General features: G+C 42.0%; 1 protein-coding gene across 8 annotated transcripts in view; it reads left to right on the top strand.

The window, feature by feature from the left end:
• DMD (dystrophin) overlaps positions 1–22,197 on the top strand; it is a 4,177,531-nt gene that overhangs the window by 813,374 nt on the left and 3,341,960 nt on the right. For all 8 annotated transcript variants that reach the window (XM_075336500.1, XM_075336497.1, XM_075336505.1 and 5 more), the window contains exon 3: positions 14,323–14,415. In XM_075336500.1, the coding sequence (XP_075192615.1) occupies positions 14,323–14,415 (93 nt within the window). The remainder of the gene's footprint in view (positions 1–14,322; positions 14,416–22,197) is intronic.

The raw sequence follows: 22,197 nt of genomic DNA, 5'->3' as shown, positions 1-22,197 counted from the left end.
ACACACAGCGAGATCGCTACTGAGATCGCTGCTGAGTCACGTTTTTGTGACGCAGCAGTGACCTCATTAGCGATCTCGCTGTGTGTGACACTCAGCAGCGATCTGGCCCCTGTTGTGAGATCGCTGCTTGTTACACACAGCCCTGGTTCATTTTTTTAATGTGGCTCTCCCGCTGATAAGCACACATCGCTGTGTGTGACAACGAGAGAGCAACAATCCTGAATGTGCAGGGAGCAGGAGCCGGCGTCTGACAGCCTGCGGTAAGCTGTAATCAAGGTAAACATCGGGTAACCAAGGTGGTTACACGATATTTACCTTCATTACCAGCCTCCGCAGCTCTCACGCTGCCAGTGCCGGCTCCTGCTCCCTGCACACGCTAAGCTAAGCGGTGTGCGCTGGTAACTAAGGTAAACATCAGGTAACCATACCCGATGTTTACCTTAGTTACCAGTGTCCGCAACTTCCAGACGCCGGCTCTGTGCAAGCACAGCATCGCTTGCACGTCGCTGCTGGCTGGGGGCTGGTCACTGGTCGCTGGTGAGATCTGCCTGTTTGACAGCTCACCAGCGACCATGTAGCAACGCAGCAGCAATCCTGACCAGGTCTGATCGCTGGTGGGATCGCTGCTCCGTCGCTAAAGTGTGACTGTACCCTAAGGGTCATTTTACCCTCTTTCAGGACTTCAGGGTGGGGGGAGCTCAACATTTCTGGGACTTCTAGTGTTAATTCAAGGAAAAAAAAGCTTGCTTACAATTTCTCTTAAGTCCCACTTCAAATGTACATATTTCCAATGCATATCCATTTACACATTTTCTGGACACAGAGACACATGTAGACCCATTAAATCAATGAGTTTGCTGACATATCCATGGTTGGAAACGTTTGTCTGTTTTTGGCCGGCAACACAGATGTCACATGAGCCACGCACTGATGTGATTTATGTGACATCAATGGGACCCGTACTGGAGGGCACCCATTCAATGAAATTAAATGGATTTTTATACCTACCTGTCTCCGGCACTGCTGTTTATTCTGGGTCCTGCTCATTATGGCTCATGAATATTCACTGAACTGACTGCAGAACCGGAAGAAAGCGTGACAGCAGTGCCGAAGAAAGGTAAGTATACAAGTTCATGCTGTCCATATGCTATCTGGATGTCATACAGATAGCACATAAACAGCACATGCGGAACACACACAGCGACACACGCAAGGCCATACAGACCTGCACCACTGACCGCCACACACACATACGTTTAATGCGTGGATGTGTGAAGGGGGACTTAAAAATCACAAAATGGAGGGGCTTTATCCAGGAAGTCTCTTTACATAAATCTAAACAGTCAAAGAAGGGGCATAAATAGAAATCATGGGGTCTTATAGCAAAGGTGGTAATTTGACCCCCTTAATTCACTCCTTCTAAAAATAAATTTGGTGAAGTAGGATTGTTTGCATGAGTGCAGTCGTAAAAGAGCATAGTACCCAACTCTTAAAGACAGAGCGAGGGGCATGTATTGTGGAACTTATAAAGTATTTTTGCCCATATTGAAAGCCGTTAGTGTCACTTGCCAAGTTCATGGGCATATAGTTGCCTCTTATTTTGCTCTTTTCAGCCAGGGTTTCAAACAATGATTTTTGCTGGCTCTGATTTGCTCCCATTTAAATTGTTGATATACATCAGTTAACAGAAATATTTCATGCTGACCAACCCACACCCCAGTAAGACGTAACTGACAGGTCTCTTGCAGCACAGGGAATTGGCCAACGGGGGAGGGAGGGTGGAGAGAAAATCACCAGACTAGTCTCATCTTTTGTTCCAGGTCATATCTTTAATATATATTTGTTTAAATGTGCTATGTTTCCTAGAATAATATACCTGGCCTGCAAATCAAATGGTCAGGCAAACATATGAGGGCAAGATTATTAACAAAAGGCAAGAAAATGTTTTTCATGAACAGTGAACATCCATCATTTTTTGATAACTGTTGGCTGACTAATATTCTGGCCGATACTGCTGACAGCTATAGTGAACATCTCTCCCTCAGACAAAAAACTTGCTCTCCTGCTTTCTGTTCTCTATGAGAGAGTTTTTCCAGACTACTCTGAAGATGGCTTAGCTCTAGATTGGCAGTCCATAATCAGACATTCCAGATCCTTATCTCTCTATTATTATCTATGTCATCTGTCAAGGGAGAGTTGGGGGGCACCCATGTACATCAGACTGGCAGGAGAACATGCTGATATTGGCCCGTTCAGTCAATGTCAATTTAATGGGCATGAAGGCCTTTAGAGTTGCTTCATTTGCAACAAGAGAACCAACATTGCTTGCAGTGCACATGTGCATAATTTATATATATATATATTAGTGATGAGCGAGTACTTAAAAGCTCGGGTGCTCGAGGCTCAGGCCGAGCATCCCAAGATACTCGTGTACTCGGCCCGAGCACCGAGCCCAATGTTATCCTATCGGAGACCAGAGTATTTTTATGAAATTACCCCCCGGCAGCATGTGGAAACCCTAAAAATGTCACAAAAGTCTCATAAGAGTGCTCAAATGACATGGCAACAGCATGGGGAAGACCCCTTGAAGCATTTATCACTCAAAAGTCACAGCTGTGAACAATTTTGTCCGAGTTTTACGCCATTTTTACAGACTCACCAGAAAACCTTCCAAAATGACACCAAAATGAATTTTCATGGCGGAAATGTTAAGGGCACATACCCAATAGTGAGATAGAGCTGGTGTATGTTACTTTTTGAGATTAATACATGAAAGATTTTACGTAAAAACATTGTGTGGCACTTCAATGTCCAAAACGCACGTTTTGTGCTTTTTACTAGCGATGTCGGTCATTTTTTTTTTCATTCTATCTCTCGTCGGTCGGTCTCTATGTCTGTCGGTCGGTCTCTCTGTCTTATCTGTCCCTCTAGCTGTCTGTCGGTCATTCTCCCCCCTCTCTCTTACGTACCGTTCCCCGATCACTGCCGTGGCGCTGCACAGCTGTTCACTTAACTGCGGCGGCTTTTCCTCTTTTGAAAAAGCCGGCCGCTCATTAATCAATCTCGTATTCCCTGCTTTCCTGCTTTTCGGCGCCTATGATTGGTTGCAGTGAGACACGCCCCCACGCTGAGTGACAGGTGTCTCACTGCACCCAAACACAGCAGCCGGTGGGTGTGTGTATACTGTGCAGTGAAATAAATAATTAAATAATTAAAAAAAACGGCGTGCGGTCCCCCCAATTTTAATACCAGCCAGATAAAGCAATACGGCTGAAGGCTGGTATTCTCAGGATGGGGAGCTCCACGTTATGGGGAGCCCCCCAGCCTAACAATATCAATCAGCAGCCGCCCAGAATTGCCGCATATATTATATGCGACAGTTCTGGGACTGTACCCGGCTCGTCCCAATTTACCCTAGTGCGGTGGCAAATCGGGGTAATAAGGAGTTAATGGCAGCCCATAGCTGCCACTAAATCCTAGATTAATCATGTCAGGCGTCTCCCCGAGATTCCTTCCATGATTGATCTGTAAATTACAGTTAAAAAACACACACACACGAAAAATCCTTTATTAGAAATAAAAAACACTAACAAAGTCTCTCATCACCAATTTATTAACCCCGACAAACCCTCCATGTCCGGCGTACTCCACAGTCCTCCAGCGTCACGTCCAGCTCTGCTGCATGAAGGTGACAGGAGCTGCAGAATACACCGCTGCTCCTGTCAGCTTCACACAGCAAATGAAGACAGCCGCGCGATCAGCTGAGCTGTCACTGAGGTTACCTGGATCCAGCGGTGGATGCAGCGGTGGCCGCGGGTAACCTCAGTGACAGCTCAGCTGATCGCGCTACTCACCGCCGCACCGGTCAGCTCCACGCAGCAACTGAGGTGAGTATCGCGATCAGCTGAGCTGTCACTAAGGTTAATTGCGGCCACCGCTGGATCCAGTGGTGGCCGTGAGTTACCTGACTGACAGCAGCTGATCGCGCTACTCACCTTAGTTGCTGTGTGAAGCTGACAGGAGCGGGGGTGTATTCTGCAGCTCCTGTCACTTGCATGCAGCAGAGCTGGACGCGACGCTGGATGTCCGTGGAGTACGCCGGACATGGAAGGCTTTGTTGGGGTTAATAAATTGGTGATGAGGGACTTTGTTATTGTTTTTTATTTCTAATAAAGGATTTTTCGGGTGTGTGTTTTTTTTAACTGTAATTTACAGATTAATCATGGAAGGTATCTCGGGGAGACGCCTGACATGATTAATCTAGGGTTTAGTGGCAGCTATGGGCTGCCATTAACTCTTTATTACCCCGATTTGCCAACGCACTAGGGTAAATCAGGAAGAGCCGGGAACAGTCCCAGAACTGTCGCATCTAATGTATGCGGCAATTCTGGGCGGCTGCTGACTGATATTGTTAGGCTGGGGGGCTCCCTATAACGTGGAGCTCCCCATCCTGAGAATACCAGCCTTCAGCTGTATGGCTTTATCTGGCTGGTATTAAAATTGGGGGGGACCGCACGCCGTTTTTTTTTATTTATTTATTTTACTGCACAGTATAGACATGCCCACCGTCTGCTGTGATTGGGTGCAGTGAGACACCTGTCACTCAGCGTGGGGGCGTGTCTGACTGCAACCAATCATAGGCGCCTGTGGGTGGGGAAAGCAGGGAATATGAGATGGCTGTGTGCAGAGCACAGTGCGCCCGCCGGTATAAAGGCTCGGTCACGCTGTGCGGGCCGGCCAATCAATGCAATTCCACAACTAACAGGGCTGTTGCATTGCAGTGGTCTGCCAGCCAATCCCTGCATGAGGGCTGGCTCTCAAAAGAGCGCCAACATGCAGGGATGAAGACCACGAGTACAGCACGAGTATCGCAAAATTACTCGGTATCCGCTGAGTAGCCCGAGTACAGTGATACTCGTGCGAGTACCGAGTAGTGACAAGAATTCTCGCTCAACACTAATATATACAGTTAGGTCCAGAAATATCTGGACAGTGACACAATTTTCGCGAGTTGGGCTCTGCATGCCACCACATTGGATTTGAAATGAAACCTCTACAACAGAATTCAAGTGCAGATTGTAACGTTTAATTTGAAGGTTTGAACAAAAATATCTGATAGAAATTGTAGGAATTGTACACATTTCTTTACAAACACTACACATTTTAGGAGGTCAAAAGTAATTGGACAAATAAACCAAACCCAAACAAAATATTTTTATTTTCAATATTTTGTTGCGAATCCTTTGGAGACAATCACTGCCTTAAGTCTGGAACCCATGGACATCACCAAACGCTGGGTTTCCTCCTTCTTAATGCTTTGCCAGGCCTTTACAGCCGCAGCCTTCAGGTCTTGCTTGTTTGTGGGTCTTTCCGTCTTAAGTCTGGATTTCAGCAAGTGAAATGCATGCTCAATTGGGTTAAGATCTGGTGATTGACTTGGCCATTGCAGAATGTTCCAATTTTTTGCACTCATGAACTCCTGGGTAGCTTTGGCTGTATGCTTGGGGTCATTGTCCATCTGTACTATGAAGCGCCGTCCGATCAACTTTGCGGCATTTGGCTGAATCTGGGCTGAAAGTATATCCCGGTACACTTCAGAATTCATCCGGCTACTCTTGGCTGCTGTTATGTCATCAATAAACACAAGTGACCCAGTGCCATTGAAAGCCATGCATGCCCATGCCATCACGTTGCCTCCACCATGTTTTACAGAGGATGTGGTGTGCCTTGGATCATGTGCCGTTCCCTTTCTTCTCCAAACTTTTTTCTTCCCATCATTCTGGTACAGGTTGATTTTTGTCTCATCTGTCCATAGAATACTTTTTCAGAACTGAGCTGGCTTCATGAGGTGTTTTTCAGCAAATTTAACTCTGGCCTGTCTATTTTTGGAATTGATGAATGGTTTGCATCTAGATGTGAACCCTTTGTATTTACTTTCATGGAGTCTTCTCTTTACTGTTGACTTAGAGACAGATACACCTACTTCACTGAGAGTGTTCTGGACTTCAGTTGATGTTGTGAACGGGTTCTTCTTCACCAAAGAAAGTATGCAGCGATCATCCACCACTGTTGTCATCCGTGGACGCCCAGGCCTTTTTGAGTTCCCAAGCTCACCAGTCAATTCCTTTTTTCTCAGAATGTACCCGACTGTTGATTTTGCTATTCCAAGCATGTCTGCTATCTCTCTGATGGATTTTTTCTTTTTTTCAGCCTCAGGATGTTCTGCTTCACCTCAATTGAGAGTTCATTAGACCGCATGTTGTCTGGTCACAGCAACAGCTTCCAAATGCAAAACCACACACCTGTAATCAACCCCAGACCTTTTAACTACTTCATTGATTACAGGTTAACGAGGGAGACGCCTTTAGAGTTAATTGCAGCCCTTAGAGTCCCTTGTTCAATTACTTTTGGTCCCTTGAAAAAGAGGAGGCTATGCATTACAGAGCTATGATTCCTAAACCCTTTCTCCGATTTGGATGTGAAAACTCTCATATTGCAGCTGGGAGTGTGCACTTTCAGCCCATATTATATATATATAATTGTATTTCTGAACATGTTTTTGTAAACAGCTAAAATAACAAAACTTGTGTCACTGTCCAAATATTTCTGGCCCATATATATTCATGACCAAAAGTGTTGACACCCTTTAAATTGTTCCGGAAAATAAATTTTTAATCACAGGAAATTATTGCAATTACAAAATGTTTTATTATGCATATGCTTTTTTTTGCTTTGTGTGAATTCGAACAATATAAAAACATAGAAGAAAGGCAAATTGGACATAATTTGATACAAAACTCCAAGAATTGACTGATCAGAATTGTTGCCACCCTCAAATTAATTTGATTACAGACCCTTTGGAATAAATAGCTGTAATCAATTGCTTCCTATAACCATTAACAAGCTTTTTACACCTCTCATCTGAAATTTTGGACAACTTCTTTTGCAAACTGCTCCAGATCTCACATATTTGAATACTGCCTTCTCTCAAAAGCAATTTTAAACTTGTTTGATAGTAGGGCGGGCTTTGCACCCTGCAACATCGGTAACAATGTGTTACCAACGCTGCAGCGATAGTCCCCGCCCCCGTCGCCGATGCGATATCTTGTGATAGCTGCCGTAGCAAATATTATCGCTACGGCAGCTTCACATGCACTCACCTGCCCTGCGATGTCGCTCTGGCCGGCGACCTGCCTCCTTCCTAATGGGACGGGTCATGCGGCATCACAGCTACGTCACACGGCAGGCAGCCAATAGAATCGGAGGGGCGGAGATGAGCGGGACGTAAACATCCCGCCCACCTCCTTCCTTCCACATAGCCGACGTGAGCTGCAGGATGCAGGTAGGAGATGTTCCTCGCTCCTGCGGCTTCACACACAGCAATGTGTGCTGCCGCAAGAGCGAGGAACAACATCGTAACATCGGTCCTTCCGAAATTATGGAAATGTCGGACCCTACACCGATCATACGATAATGACGCTTTTGCGCTCGTTAATCGTATGTAAAAGGATTTGCACACTACAATTTCGACAACGACGCCGGATGTGCGTCACTTTCGATTTGATCCCACCGACATCGCACCTGCGATGTCGTAGTGTGCAAAGCCCACCTTAGACCCAGACTCATTGCTGGCTACTTCAAAACTCTTCTTCCATTTTTGAGTGTTTCCTAAAGTATGTTTGGGGTCTTTGTTCTTCTGAAAGACCCATGACGCAAACTCAGCTTTTTGACACTTGGCACTACATTTCTACCAAAAATCCTTTGGTAATCTTCAGATTTCATGATGCCTTGCACACAGTCAAGGCAGCAAAATATCCCCAAAGCGTCGTTGAACCTCTTCCATATTTGACTGTAGGTATTGTGTTGTAGGCCTCATTCTGTTTTCGGTAAACAGTAGAATGATGTGCCTTACCATAACTGTATTTTGGTCTCATCTGTCTACAAGAGGCTTTCACAAAACTATTTTGTCAAACTGCAGTCTTGCTTTTTTGTCTCAGTGTCAGCATTGCAGTACTCCTTGGTCTTCAGCAGTAGCATTTCATTTTATTCAAATATTGTTTTGATTCACTCTGAGCCTGCAGCAGAGTTTGAATTTTTTTAGAGGTTGATTGTGGCTGCTTATCCGTCATCTGCATTATCCTGTTTTGCAAAATTTCATCAATTTTTCTCTGCCGTCCATGTCCATCGAGATTAGCCACAGTGCAATGGGTTGTAAATTTCTCGATTATTTGGCACAGCATGTACAAATGAACATCAAGATCTCTGGAGATTGAATAGTATCGCTGAGATTGTTGATGTTTTTCAACAATTTTGGTTCATAAGTCCTCAGATAGTTCTCCTCTGTTCTTTCTGTTCTCCATGGTTAGTGTGGCACAATCAGACATACAATTCAAAGACTGATTCAACTTCTCACATTCTTATCTGGTTTCAGGTATAATTTTCATATTTCCTACAGCTATAACTTGCCACATGTCAGTTTGAACAAGCTTCATATGCTTGAATCAAAGTTGTTACTTATTTACCCAAACTTTTTTGTTTTTTGTAAAATGATGTCCAATCTGTCTTTTTTCTCTGTTTTTTTTGTGCTGTTTCAGTCAGTGCACATAAATTAAATATACATGTGTATAAGAAAATGTGTAATTGAAATTATTTTTTGTGATAAATACTTCTTTTTCTGATACAATTTCAAGAGTGAAAACACTTATTTCCATGACAGTATAAAATCTCACCTCTTCTGCGGCTCACCATCATTACTCTCCCAGGTTTCCTATTATAATAAAGTTTCTCCTTCCTGCTCTTTGAGATAACTGGTAAAGCTGTTGGTTGTTGCAAATAGCAGAGAAACACAACAGGTTTTACTTATTGTCCAGGAACAGTGATGGGCAGACTCGCAGATAACTGGAAACACTGGACCTAATCAGATTTAAAAAATCCATTTCCAGACCAGAATTCAGCCTGGTTATCTGGCCAGATGATGGTCACCATATAAGTCTATGGCTATCAGAATCCAGCAATTAAAAATAGTGGTAGGGATAGGGGGATAGAAGCAAGTGGGCTGTACTTACCGAGTCTCTGGCACTGCTGTACACTGCTTTCAGGCTGATCATTCACTTCCGGGACCGCTCATTACCTTCATTGCATGTGCACTACTTTCCTGACGCACCAGCGTCTGGGATTGGTTGCTGTCAAACGTGCCCCCACTCTAAGTATCAGCGTGTCAGCTGACTGATTTCTATCACAGACGCTATATATATCTATTGTAGTATAAAAATAAATAAAATATTTGAAGTAGGTTCACCCCAGATTATAATAATCAGCACAGCCCCCAGCAATACACCTATCTCGTCTGTGTATCTAAATAAAAAGAATCATGTGTGGCTTCTTTTTTACATTATTTAAATAAATAATTAAAAAATCTGAGTACAGTCTTCCCCAATTTTGATACCCAACCATGAAAAATAGCACAGCTGTGGGCTGGTATTCTCAGGCTGGGGAGACCCATGGTTATTGGGCCTCCAGCCTCAAAATAGCAGCCTGCAGCCTCCCTAGATTGCTGTATCCATTAGCTGCAACAATCCCAGCACTTTACCCGGCTCTTTCCGATTGCCCTGGTGTGATAGCAAATGGAGTAATAAGGGGTTAATCACAGCTTACAGTTGCCACTAAGCCCTAGATTAGTAATGTGAGGCATCTATGAGACCCCCATTACTAATCTGTAAATGAAAGTAAATAAACACAAACATCAAAAAAATGCTTTATTTGAAATAAAAGACAAAAACCCCTCTTTCACCACTTTATTATCCCTAAAACACCCCTGCAGGTCCGATGTGATCCACACAAGGTCCTCGATGATCCTGGATCTGCTGCATACTGAAGTCACAGCATGCGGGCACAGAACATGACCGCATGTTGTGGCTTCAGGCACAGACTGACTGAGCAGCATTTGTGAGCAGTGACATTACTGAGTTTATCTGCGGTCACAGCTGGAAGTTCCCATGGTACCCTGCCTACCTGTGACCGCAGGTAAACTGACCTCAGGTAACTTCATTGAACTCATTGACCTCCGCTTGGTGAACTCATTCAGTTAAATGAGGACTGTATCTCCTGGCAGAAAACCATGTTTTTTTGGCTGGAGATGCAGATTTGGTGCTGAAACTTATACATCAAATTCCTGCACCAAATCTGCATCTTCTGTAAAAAAAAATGCATCTAAACATGATGCGGTTTTGTTGGGATATTAATATGTTTTTTTGCCAGGATATGCAGATTTGGTGCAGTAATTTAATGTATAAATTTCAACACTAAATCTGCATCTATTTTAAATAAAAAATGCAAAAACAAATTTCATGCTTTTTTGATGCAGTTTTCTGCCAGGAGATGCAAATTTGCTGCAAAAATTTGCTGCAGACATTTCAGCACAAAATTTGGATCTCCTGGCAGAAAACTGCACCACGAGACTCAGTAAGCATAAATCCTGCTTTATTCCTTACTTCTTTCTTTTGCAGCCTCCCTAGCCCTTATTAACACCAGCCCCTATAGCGCTTACTAAAATCAGCCTTCCTAGCCCTTACGAACACAAGTTTTGCCTCCCTTTGAATTCAATGGAGTTCGAATATGTTCTTTGAGGTGTTCCGTCGAGCTATTTGGCGAATGGCGGGAAAGTTGGCGAACACGAACTGTAGCGAACCTTGACATGTTCGCTCATCTCTAATCATAATGTCTTTGTAATTTCAAAAGTGTTTTGATTATGTCATTGAACATAAACAGTCAGCAGTTATTTGCAGCTCTCTAAATCATCTGAGTGCTCACTCATTTTCCTGGTTGGGTGGACATTAAAAGGCTGTTTATTAAATATTTAAAACCGTAAGAAGTAACTATTTAAAAAATAAAATCAAATGTTAAATGTATTGCTGGCAATGAAAGTCACCTTGAATACTTGGAGCGTTGACAAATTTGTTAAGTTAATTCCTTTTCTTTTATTTTTTCATACTGTCAAATCTATAGCCATGAGCTGTTTATAGGGAACAAAGCAGAATTTTGAATATAATTATTGTCTACACTAAATGCAAAGTGAAAGTTTTGTTCAGCATAGATGACAATGTGATATCACTTTGTAAAAAATAACAGCTATTTTTATGCTAAAGAAAAAAAATCATTTTGGTGTAATGTACAAAAATGTATTATAAATAGTGGTAGGTGAATACTAAAATATTCAGGTTCGGATTATTTGTCTTGAATATTTCTTACTATTTGCATATTCATCACAATTAACAATTCTAATGCAAGTCAATGGGAAGCTTTACTAATTTTTTGTCGCACCCTCCCAAAATAAAACACAGGTCACTTCTGAAAACAATGTTGTCAGAGTATTATGCCATTTTCAAGTGCCATCTCCTGCATATTTGTGATAGCGCATGTAAAATAAGCAGATGTGGACTGCAGCCCCCTGGTGAGTGCTTTAATTTGGGTAGGTATCAAAAATAGAGGCTCGCCTACGACATTTAAAATAAATAAATAATAAAAAAAGACGTTGGCTCATGCCCATTCTTGATAATCAGTGCAGATAAAAGAGACAGCTGTAGACTAGTATTCTCAGGATGGGAAGGTCCATGGTTATTGGGCCATTCCCAGCCTAAAAAGCAGCCTGCAACCTTTTACATGCGCCAATTCTGACTCTTTACCTAGCTCAAGCCAATTGCCCCGGTGCAGTGACACAGCTGCCATCAAGGCCTGGGTTGCTAATATACAGGTGTTTATGAGATCCCTCTATTACCGACCCTTTAATTAAAAATAAAAAAACACGCAAAAATCCTTTATTTTAAATAAAAAGAAATAAAACACACCATCTTTCACCAATTTAATAAATCCAAAAACACCCCCACAGGTCCGATGTAATTCACACAACGTCCCACAATGATCCCGGCTCTGCTACATCTAGAGGCCACAGTGAATGGTGAACTTAGAGCATGGGACTGCTCACTATATCCTTCGGTACACACTAAGAGCAGCATGGGAGCTGCCTGAAAGGACCTTATGAGGACTCAGTGCTGGACTATCGGACAGTGTGTCATGGCGGCATCACAGTCTGACAGTTCAGCACTGAATTCCCGTGAGGTCACTGCTGGCAGTTCTACTGGTACCCTCTGTGGGAGCTACCAGCTGTGATCTCAGGTGAACTTAATGCCGGACTGTTGAACTGCTTCACATGTCCGACAGTCTGTTAGGTGTGAGGCCCAGAAACCTTAAAGGAGCCTATAACGTAGACCTTAAGTTAATTAGATTTCCCAGCCACCGAGTTTTGAAGCAGCTGACAATCTGGTAACTTTAAGGGAGACTTGTATGGAAACAAAAAAAGAGGAATTTCAATTTCAGCCTACCGTCATATCCATAGTACTCCTTAGTTCCTGATGCATGGAAACAACCAAGGGGTGGACTCCCGGAGGTAAGTAGCTTCAGACACCATAAGACAATAATCCAGCACCAGGGAAAAAAGGCTTCATCATAAATTAAAATTTAACTTTTATTGGATCCCATATTAAAATCCATAAACAGACATATTAAAAATCTAGGAAACCTGACATGTTTCGGATCTAACAAATGTGATCCTTATTCATAGGTTACCAGGACTAGTGTGAAAGACATAATATAACTTTCATTTAGAGGAAGGAAAACTCCACAACTAGAACCACCGAAAACCAATCAATCAGATCAGGATAATCAGGGAGGGATAATGTTTGATTCACATTAGTTCTCAAGTTCATTCATAATAAACTGTTCTAATATAGACTCTGATTAAATATCACAAAGACACATAGTACGATCATAGTTCAAATATTATCTATACCTATAACACAGTCATAAATCTGCAGATCCCTTCATGTATCCCTTTTTTTTTTATGTTCCATCTTAGTCTCAAAGATGGAATATAATTCTCCATTTCAAAGTTTTAATTGTGCATCCAACAGTAAATCTTGCATCTTGCAGTAAATATTATGTTGGATGCACAATTAGAACTTTTAAACGGAGAATTGGAGAATATATATCCGGAGCTATAGCAACATCTAATACTAAATCACTGTCTATGTTATCAAAACATTTTAAAGATATTCATGAGGGAAATACAGATACTTTACAGGTTATAGGTATTGAATATGTTAGCAAACCGACTAGGGGTTGCGACTGGCTGAAAACAGTGAGATCAAGAGAAGCATATTGGATATTACAACTACAAGCCAGAGCCCCACATGGTCTAAATGCCCGCAGTGATTTAAATTATCTGTTTTGAGACTAAGATGGAATATAAAAAAAGGGATACATGAAGTGATCTGCAGATTTATGACTGTGTTATTGGTATAGATAATATTTGAACTATGATCACACTATGTGTCTTTGTGATATTTAATCATAGTTTATATTAGAACAGTTTATTATGAATGAACTTGAGAACTAATGGGAATCAAACATTATCCCTCCCTGATTATCCTGATCTGATTGATTGATTTATTGATTGGTTTTCGGTGGTTCTAGTTGTGGAGTTTTCCTTCCTTCAAATGAAAGTTATATTATGTCTCTCACACTAGTCCAGGTTACCTATGAGTAAGGATCACATATGTTAGATCCGAAACATGTCAGGTTTCCTAGATTTTTAATATGTCTGTTTATGGATTTTAATATGGGATCCAATAAAAGTAAAATTTTAATTCATGATGAAGCCTTTTTTCCCTGGTGCTGGATTATTGTCTTATGGTGTCTGAGACTTGTATGGAGCCTTTATTTATTAACAAAATATATTTAGATTTTTAACTTTTACATATATCCTATGACAGTTTTACTCACAGATGCTTAAAGTAAGAGAAAAATTCAAATGTATCAAGAATGTTGTTTTGTATACCACCTGTTTTAGTCTAGGGATCTGTTGAAGTTCAACATGCTAAATTCATTAAGGCATATGTCATTGGCTAAATTATATTTTTGCCATAATTCATGACACCAGTGTGGCATGAATTATGATGAATTTGCGCGGCTTTTTGTTGCCATGCCCTCCAACTTTTGCAACATTTCAAACTCCTTTACACCTGCATCCTGTTGCAAACTTTTGATAAATTGGCATCAAAAAGTTCTTAATTAAATTAATTTGTCTAGAAATTGATTTTAACTGGACAAAAAATAATAGAAATGCATGTATTATCTAGTCAAGCAGAATGCTGTACCTTGCTAAATGTGGGAGATCCTAAACAGGTATAGCAATATTAGTGAAATATTCTTATACATGATAAAATAATATAAATTAATTTGAAATGTTTTTATTGCTTTACTTCACAGTTTGAGAAACATCCAATTGAAGATCTCTTCAGTGAACTTCAAGATGGAAGAAGACTTTTGGATCTTCTTGAAGGCCTCACTGGTCAAAAACTGGTAAGGCTCGTGAAAGCTTTACTGTTGAAATTAATTTTTATGTATTTTACTTTGCGCATCAGGAGTTTTTAAGATTAAAGTACTGGATTCTCATTATGTGTAAAAGTACTTTTTTTTAGGTTTTATTAATTCTGGATTCTCATTATGTGTATTGATACTATTTAGAATAAATGTAACCACTTTGTTTAAATTTATTAAATATTTCTAATACACTACTCACAAAAAAGGTAGAGATATGTGGTTTTTGGGTGAAAGTTATGTAAGACATAAAACATCTCAAGCTACAATGATATTTTATCATGAAAGTAGTACACTTAACTAGAAGCATGCGATGGGAATGTCCTCATCTCAATTTAGTGAAACAAAAGCTAACATCAGTGGTGTAAATAACTAAAGGAAATGTCAATGGCATGTGGACTTGAGCATCAATTACAACTTGTGAACAATGTGTCATGCTGTTCAAATGTCGAGTTACTGTCTGCTGAAGCATGACACCTCACTCTCCTTGAAAGGTGCCCCTCAGGTCATTGATGTTCTGTGGTATAGAGTTTTAAGCTTCTACATGGCGACTCAGCTGATCCCATAGGTTTACTATGAAATTCCGGCCTGGAGAGAATGCAGGCTACATTATTTGAGGTTTAATGCCACAGCAGATGAGCAGATCAGGTCTTTCATATGGAAATCCAGAAAGCAGCATATTATATCACGTGGCAGCTCATTCTGTCTGGGTCTCGATCTCAGTGATCTGTGTGGAATTACTAATTTAATGGTGCGTGGATCCTCAGATTGTAGAAGGTTTGTGAAGATTTCTAGAAGGGCAGTGTTGATGGCTTCTCCTGCATTCGACTCTGGGAGATATTTTATACTGTGATTAATTTGCTTATCTCTGTTTTCTGTGGCCCTCCAGCATATTGTAGATTTGGTTGATATGCTGTTCTTGGGATTGCAGACAGGTCAAAGAGGTGTTAGGCTATGTGCACACGCTGCGTTTTTTTGACGCTGCGTTTTTGTGCGTTTTTGGCCGCTAAAAACGCACAAAAACGCACCTGCGTCGAAAAAACGCGGCAAAAAACGCGCGTTTTTTGCTGCGTTTTGCTGCGTTTTTGCTCACTGCGTCCTTATGCGTTTTTTATCAGTGAACAAAAAAAAAAAAGGTCTGATGTCATTTCCTTCTTCAATGTGTTCTTCATTCTCCACTAGTGTATGCAGAAGAGCAGACAGCTGCAGAACTACAAGGCTCAGCATCCTCGATCCAATAGTGTATACAGGACAGCAGACAGCAGCTGTCGAACTACAAGGCTCAGCATCCTCCATCCAATAGTGTATGCAGAAGAGCAGACAGCAGCTGTCGAACTACAAGGCTCAGCATCCTCCTTCCAGGACTGTATGCAGGATTTCTTTGCCCCCCCAAAAAAAAAAATGACGTGGGCTTCGCCATATTTTTGTATGCTAGCCAGGTACAGCAGGCAGGTACGGGCTGCCCCCAACCCCCAGCTGCCTATTTGTACCCGGCTGGGAACCAAAAATATAGGGAAGCCCTTTTTTTTTTAAATTATTTCATGAATTTCATGAAATAATTTAAAAAAAAAATGACGTGAGCTTCGCCCCATTTTTGAGTCCAGCCGGGTACAACTAGGCGGCTGGGGATTGGAATCCACAGTGCAGGGTGCCCATGCTTTCTGGGCACCCCCGCTGTGAATTGCAGTCCCGCAGCCACCCCAGAAAATGGCGCTTTCATAGAAGCGCCATCTTCTGGCGCTGTATCCAACTCTTCCGGCTGCCCTGATGCCGGGTGGCTAGCCAGGTAATAATGGAGTTAGGGCTAGCTGTATATTATCAGCTAGCCCTAAGCCCGAAATTCATGGTGTCACGCCAATATTAGACATGGCCACCATGAATTTCTAGTAAAGATAAAAAAAAACACAACACAGAAAAATATTTTTATTAGAAATAAAACACAACACAATTAGTGACTCCATCTTTATTGAAATAAACCCCCCTCCGCAGTAATCCTGGGTCAGGGTCCCGCGCCGTCCAATCAGGATCCAATATCATCTGATCGGTTTGCTGGAAGGCAAAGCGATCAGATGATGTGTCAGGTTAAAGGATGTGAATCCCATCACACATCAGCTGATTGTATAAAAGCCGGTTATACAATCAGCTGATGCATCAGTAGAAAAAAAAAAAAAAAATAATACTCACTTATGTGCTGATTACCGGCAGCTCCCGGAGCGATGGGGCGGGAGTCTGATCCTGTCCGATCGCTGCAGCAGCTGCCGGTAATCAGGGATGAAGTCTCCTGACGCATCCGCTGATACCGGCCGGGCGCCCGCGTCAGCCCGAGACTCGATCAGCTGATGCGTCAGGTGACTGCATCAGGTGATCCATCGCCAGGTCCTGCAAGCAAGGTCCTGCCCCGGGGAGACTGCACACAGTCGGAGCGGGAGCGGCGATACCGTGACAGGAGCTGGGAGCGGGCATGGCACCGCGAGGCTGCAGACAGGTGAGTATAACTTTTTTTTTTTTTATTCTACTGTTAACTTTTGTTTTCGCAGCCGCTTCCACCTCCTGCCTGTACATGGCGCCGCACGGCAGCATACATGCACAGGACGGGAGATGGACGCGGCGGTGACGGTACCGGGAGGATTCATGCTTCTGTCTATACTGACAGAAGGAATCCTCTTCCTGTACACGTCACTTTACTACCCACCTCCTGCGCTTATAGCTGCGTTTTTGGTCTTAGAAACGCACCAAAACGCAGCTATTTGCGTTTCTCATTGCGTCTTTCAACATCCCATTGAACTCAATGGATGAAAAGCGCAGTGAAAAACGCGGGAATAATTGACATGCTGCGTTTTTGTGGTCACCACAAAAACGCAGCTGAAAAAAAACGCTGTGTGGGGACAGCAAAAATGAAAACTCATAGACTTTGCTGGGGAAGCAAAGTCATGCAGTTTTGAGGCCAAAAACGCACCCGAAAAACGCGCAAAAACGCCGAGAAAAACGCACCGTGTGCACATAGCCTTATACTGTTGGAAAATAGAGGATTGTGTGAATTCTAGAACTTCCACTATGTGGCCTATTTGAGCTATGTCTTGCTTTATGTCACTAAGAGCTGTCATTACGGGCTCCATTGTTTTTGCTAAAATGCATTTCATGAAGGATCTGGAGACAGGATTATCTTTCTGGGGACCTTTGTCATCTTGGTAACTTTCTCCATCTGAATCTCATTCACTCCTATATTGGGGTTCCGAGAGAGAGAAGGAGCTGAAGGAGCTGATATGAGCAAGCTTTTTTTTGAGGAATTTATCCACGTCTGTTTGAGTATTTGAGACACATGGCCTTGAGACCGCTTTTATGGCTTTATTTCCTATTTTAACCATCGTGGTGTATTCCATAGGTTGCATATTTGACAGAATTAGACACCTCTCACATTCCCTTCTTCTAGAAGATTGGCCTTATTTCATTGCTGTTTGGTGGTGAGGTTTATTTAAATTAAAGAGGTCTAAACAGCAAGCCCACCCAGCCAGTTGGGGATTGCCAAATGGAGTTCAAGCGGAAAAATTCTGTGGTTAGCATCTTCTTATGTTGTGAGCTGGTGGGTGAGGCTGGGTTGCGTGTTGGTATATTCATCGCAAGGGGGAGTCAGAGTGCTGCTTAAGTTTGCCTTAGGATTACTTCCCAATATGTTTTAATAAAATAGAAATGTAGCAGGGTCTCTGCCCCAGTGTGTGTGTGGGGGAATCCCTGGATATCTTAATTATTCATTCACTTGATACCTGCACAAGATGCCTTGCAGGTGCCAGCTGGGGGAGTGTATGGATGTAAAATACCCTGTGCATAGCCCATCTCCAGGGATCCCAGCACATTTGTGCTATTGTGGGTGCCCTTGAATTGTATTTGGCCCACTGGTTGGCAGGAGGTGGAGTGCATTATGCACCACATTGAGCAGGGAAGCAGCTGTGTCTCCCTGGGCATCTATATATGGTTGCGGTCCTCTGAGTCCTGCAGATAAGGGCTCCTCTTGTGTGACCATCTTTAGGGCTGAGTAATTTTCTCCCTCTGCAGGGGATGAGCTCCCCCGGTAGTATACGGCAGGATGTGCAAGGAGGTCACGGCCCATGATTTCTAAGTTGACAGCGCAGCCGCCCAGAACCCCTGATCACATGTGAAGACCAGAGGTCTTCACTGCATCAGCCACTCGTGGGGTAGCAGAGCAGGTAGGAGACATCTCCCTCCATGGATACGGATCTCTGTCTTGGTGCAACCCAGGGTAGGGCAAGCAGGGCGCTCCTGCTTCTGGACTCCTTGTCCTACAAGAATACCGAATTATTGGCCCAATCACAGCAATGCTAACTCTAGAGTTGAAAGATACCAATGAAAAAACCAGAGTATATAGCGAAAAAAAAATTTTTAAAAACAGAATTATTTTATTGAAAATATTTTTTAAAAACCATTTATAATAGGAATATAAGAGAAAGGGGGGATTAATGCCACAAAACAATCCCTCCAAGAACCACATAAACTCACATATGTGTATATCACAGTAAACCACAAATATTCACCAAAAATTGTAATTTCTCAATATATATATAGTATGCTAAAAGCAAGAGAAAAAAAAAAACCCCTAGGAGAAAGTTTTTTGCACATCCACAATGGAAAATATTTTTGTGCAATTCCAAGGAAGGGAATATAAAGACTAAACAGTGGTTGTAAACCTCAAGTGATAGATGGTGATTGCACTTTCCCATAGAAAATATATATATCAACAAGCAGATAAGGAGATGAAAATTGCCAATATGGCTTTTTCAGACAAAAGCATTTGTATTAAGATGAAATTCATAGATTCACTTGCCCATATAGGAAAAGATAAGAATGCCTTAAAAGGAGGTATACACAAGAGGGCAGTGAAATCTCAATTCAATTCAACAATGTATATTGCTAATGTCTTAGAAGAAATATATAAATGCTTGTTTAAGAATAAGGGGAAAAATGCCAGTCACAAAAATAGGAGGAAAACAATATACCGGATACACATGCAGTCAAAGAGGGTATTGTTACCAGACTGCCAAATACCAACGGAGAGTGGACGGAAGGATCTTTGACTGCATGTGCATGTGTATCCGGTATATTGTTTTCCTCCTATTTTTGTGACTGGCATTTTTCCCCTTATTCTTAAACAAGCATTTATATATTTCTTCTAAGACATTAGCAATATACATTGTTGAATTGAATTGAGATTTCACTGCCCTCTTGTGTATACCTCCTTTTAAGGCATTCTTATCTTTTCCTATATGGGCAAGTGAATCTATGAATTTCATCTTAATACAAATGCTTTTGTCTGAAAAAGCCATATTGGCAATTTTCATCTCCTTATCTGCTTGTTGATATATATATTTTCTATGGGAAAGTGCAATCACCATCTATCACTTGAGGTTTACAACCACTGTTTAGTCTTTATATTCCCTTCCTTGGAATTGCACAAAAATATTTTCCATTGTGGATGTGCAAAAAACTTTCTCCTAGGGGTTTTTTTTTTTTTTTTTTTCTCTTGCTTTTAGCATACTATATATATATTGAGAAATTACAATTTTTGGTGAATATTTGTGGTTTACTGTGATATACACATATGTGAGTTTATGTGGTTCTTGGAGGGATTGTTTTGTGGCATTAATCCCCCCTTTCTCTTATATTCCTATTATAAATGGTTTTTAAAAAATATTTTCAATAAAATAATTCTGTTTTTAAAAAAATTTTTTTCGCTATATACTCTGGTTTTTTCATTGGTATCCTTGTCCTACAAGATGGGGGCAGGTCTCCACGTCTTGGAAGATTGGGCTGCTGCAGTAATTTTTAGGCCCAGAGGGGTAAAGAGATGAGGCTGTCAGCATCCATGGTGGCTCACCAGTGCTGGTGGTTAATCACCCGTGTCTTGCCAGCCCCTTCAGGGAAGGTTCTGGTGTTTCTTTTTCTTCTGGTTAACCGTGCATGGAGCTTTGCGGGACACTGGCCTGAATTCTCCCTCACCGGTCTCCTGTTATTCCCATGCCCTCTGCAATGGCAAGGCTGGTCTGGTGGGGTCTCAGTGTTGATGAGGCAGATCCAGGGATGCTTAAGACATGGCTCAGGGTGAAATGGGATTGTATTCCTCAGCCTTATACAGAGCTCTCTTACTCACATCCAGCAGGGATGATGGCCATCTTGATCTCCTAGTAGATGAAGACTCCTAAGGGGGGTCTCTTTGTTGTACGTTCTTTGTAGTGGCAGGTGTTTCAGAGCACCAGGTCTACACCTAGTACTCATACACATTTTTCTGATCAATATTAAAGATAGAAATGCTCTGCGAGGCCTTGTTACAGGCCTTGTCCCATGCACCCATTATGTACCATTATACTATTTGTACTCTGGGGCAATTGATTCCACTTTTCCTGATTTCTACCCCTAATTTTTCAAAATGTGGAGACTGCAACTTGGCTGTCCTTGTTATGTGTTGCCTGTAGCAGTAGAGTCTCAGAGCACCAGGCATACAGCTTTCACTCATCCTCCTCTTACTGATTTATGTTTAATGTAGAAATGCTGTGCCAGGCCTTGTCCCAAGTTCTGTCCTATGCATGCAGGATGCACCATTATACTATTTGTACTCTGGGACAATTGATGCTACTGTACCGGTGTCTGCCCCAAATTTTTTTGAAATGTGTAGACTCCAAGCTGGGTTGTGTGTTGTGGTTGGGTGTTGCCTGAATTTGTCAGTGCTCTCAAAGCACAATGCTTACACCTCTGACTCATGCACCTCTTAATGATCAACATTTAAGGTAGAAATGCAATGTAACGTTGTCATCTGCCTCCTCCTCCACCTATGCCGAAATGTCTACTTGTGTCTACTTGTGGAAACTTTGTGAAATTTAAATCGCTAGCAGGAACACAGAAATAGTAACATATGTGCATTTAAAAGTGTAGAGAAGATAACATTAAGTTCGCCTCAAAAGGTTAGAGTGCATTTTAGGATCATTCTGAAATTTCACCCAAAAGACAAATATCCCTTTTTGTTATTAGTGTATATTAACTAAACGTAAGATGAATAAATTGACCATCTAAATTTTTATGAAACACATTAATAGAAACAGAGAAATAAAGGGATTGAAATCCCTATGTCATATATGACGTTTTGCTCAAAACTCGCCGATTATCATGGCAGTACCAGATGCTGTTCACACTCCACTTCTGACACTCCATCCTATGGTTTCTTTGCTGTGTCTGAGTTACACAGACAGGCTTGGGCATTAACCAGTGGTGTGATCCTTCGTGTTCAGGCTAGTAAGAGTTAATCTCTGCTAGCCTGCTGGTTACCTTTGGGATCACATGTTGTTGGAAACCTAACACATTTCCCCCCTGCCATTTTAAGATAGTGAAATCTGTCAACCCACGCTGACAAAACTTTATTGCTGTGTTGGTCTGTGTGCTGTTTTGTCCTAGTCTTGCTCGTGATTGTATTGCATGATACTTGGAGTTGTTGTGGAGTTCTCCCATCATCTTGTTGTTTCCTCTCTGCTATTATTTTCCTCCTGTCTTGGTCCTTCCCGGGGTAGGAAGATGGAGTATAAAATCAGGGTTGGTCAGAACAGGGCTAAGAAGGTGACTCAGACATCCTCACCTTCAGAGGTAACTCTGAGATCAGGGATAGCAAGGGCCCACCTGGCCTGAGGAGCAGTCTAGGAGCCCCTGTCCCCAGCTTTTTCCATAATCACCGTGACAACTATAGTCACATGTCTATTTTCTTAAAGC

Source organism: Anomaloglossus baeobatrachus, chromosome 2, assembly GCF_048569485.1.
Source record: "Anomaloglossus baeobatrachus isolate aAnoBae1 chromosome 2, aAnoBae1.hap1, whole genome shotgun sequence".
NCBI lineage: Eukaryota > Metazoa > Chordata > Amphibia > Anura > Aromobatidae > Anomaloglossus > Anomaloglossus baeobatrachus.
The sequence above is the reverse complement of the archived record's forward strand: the minus strand, read 5'-3'. Positions and strand labels throughout refer to the sequence as shown.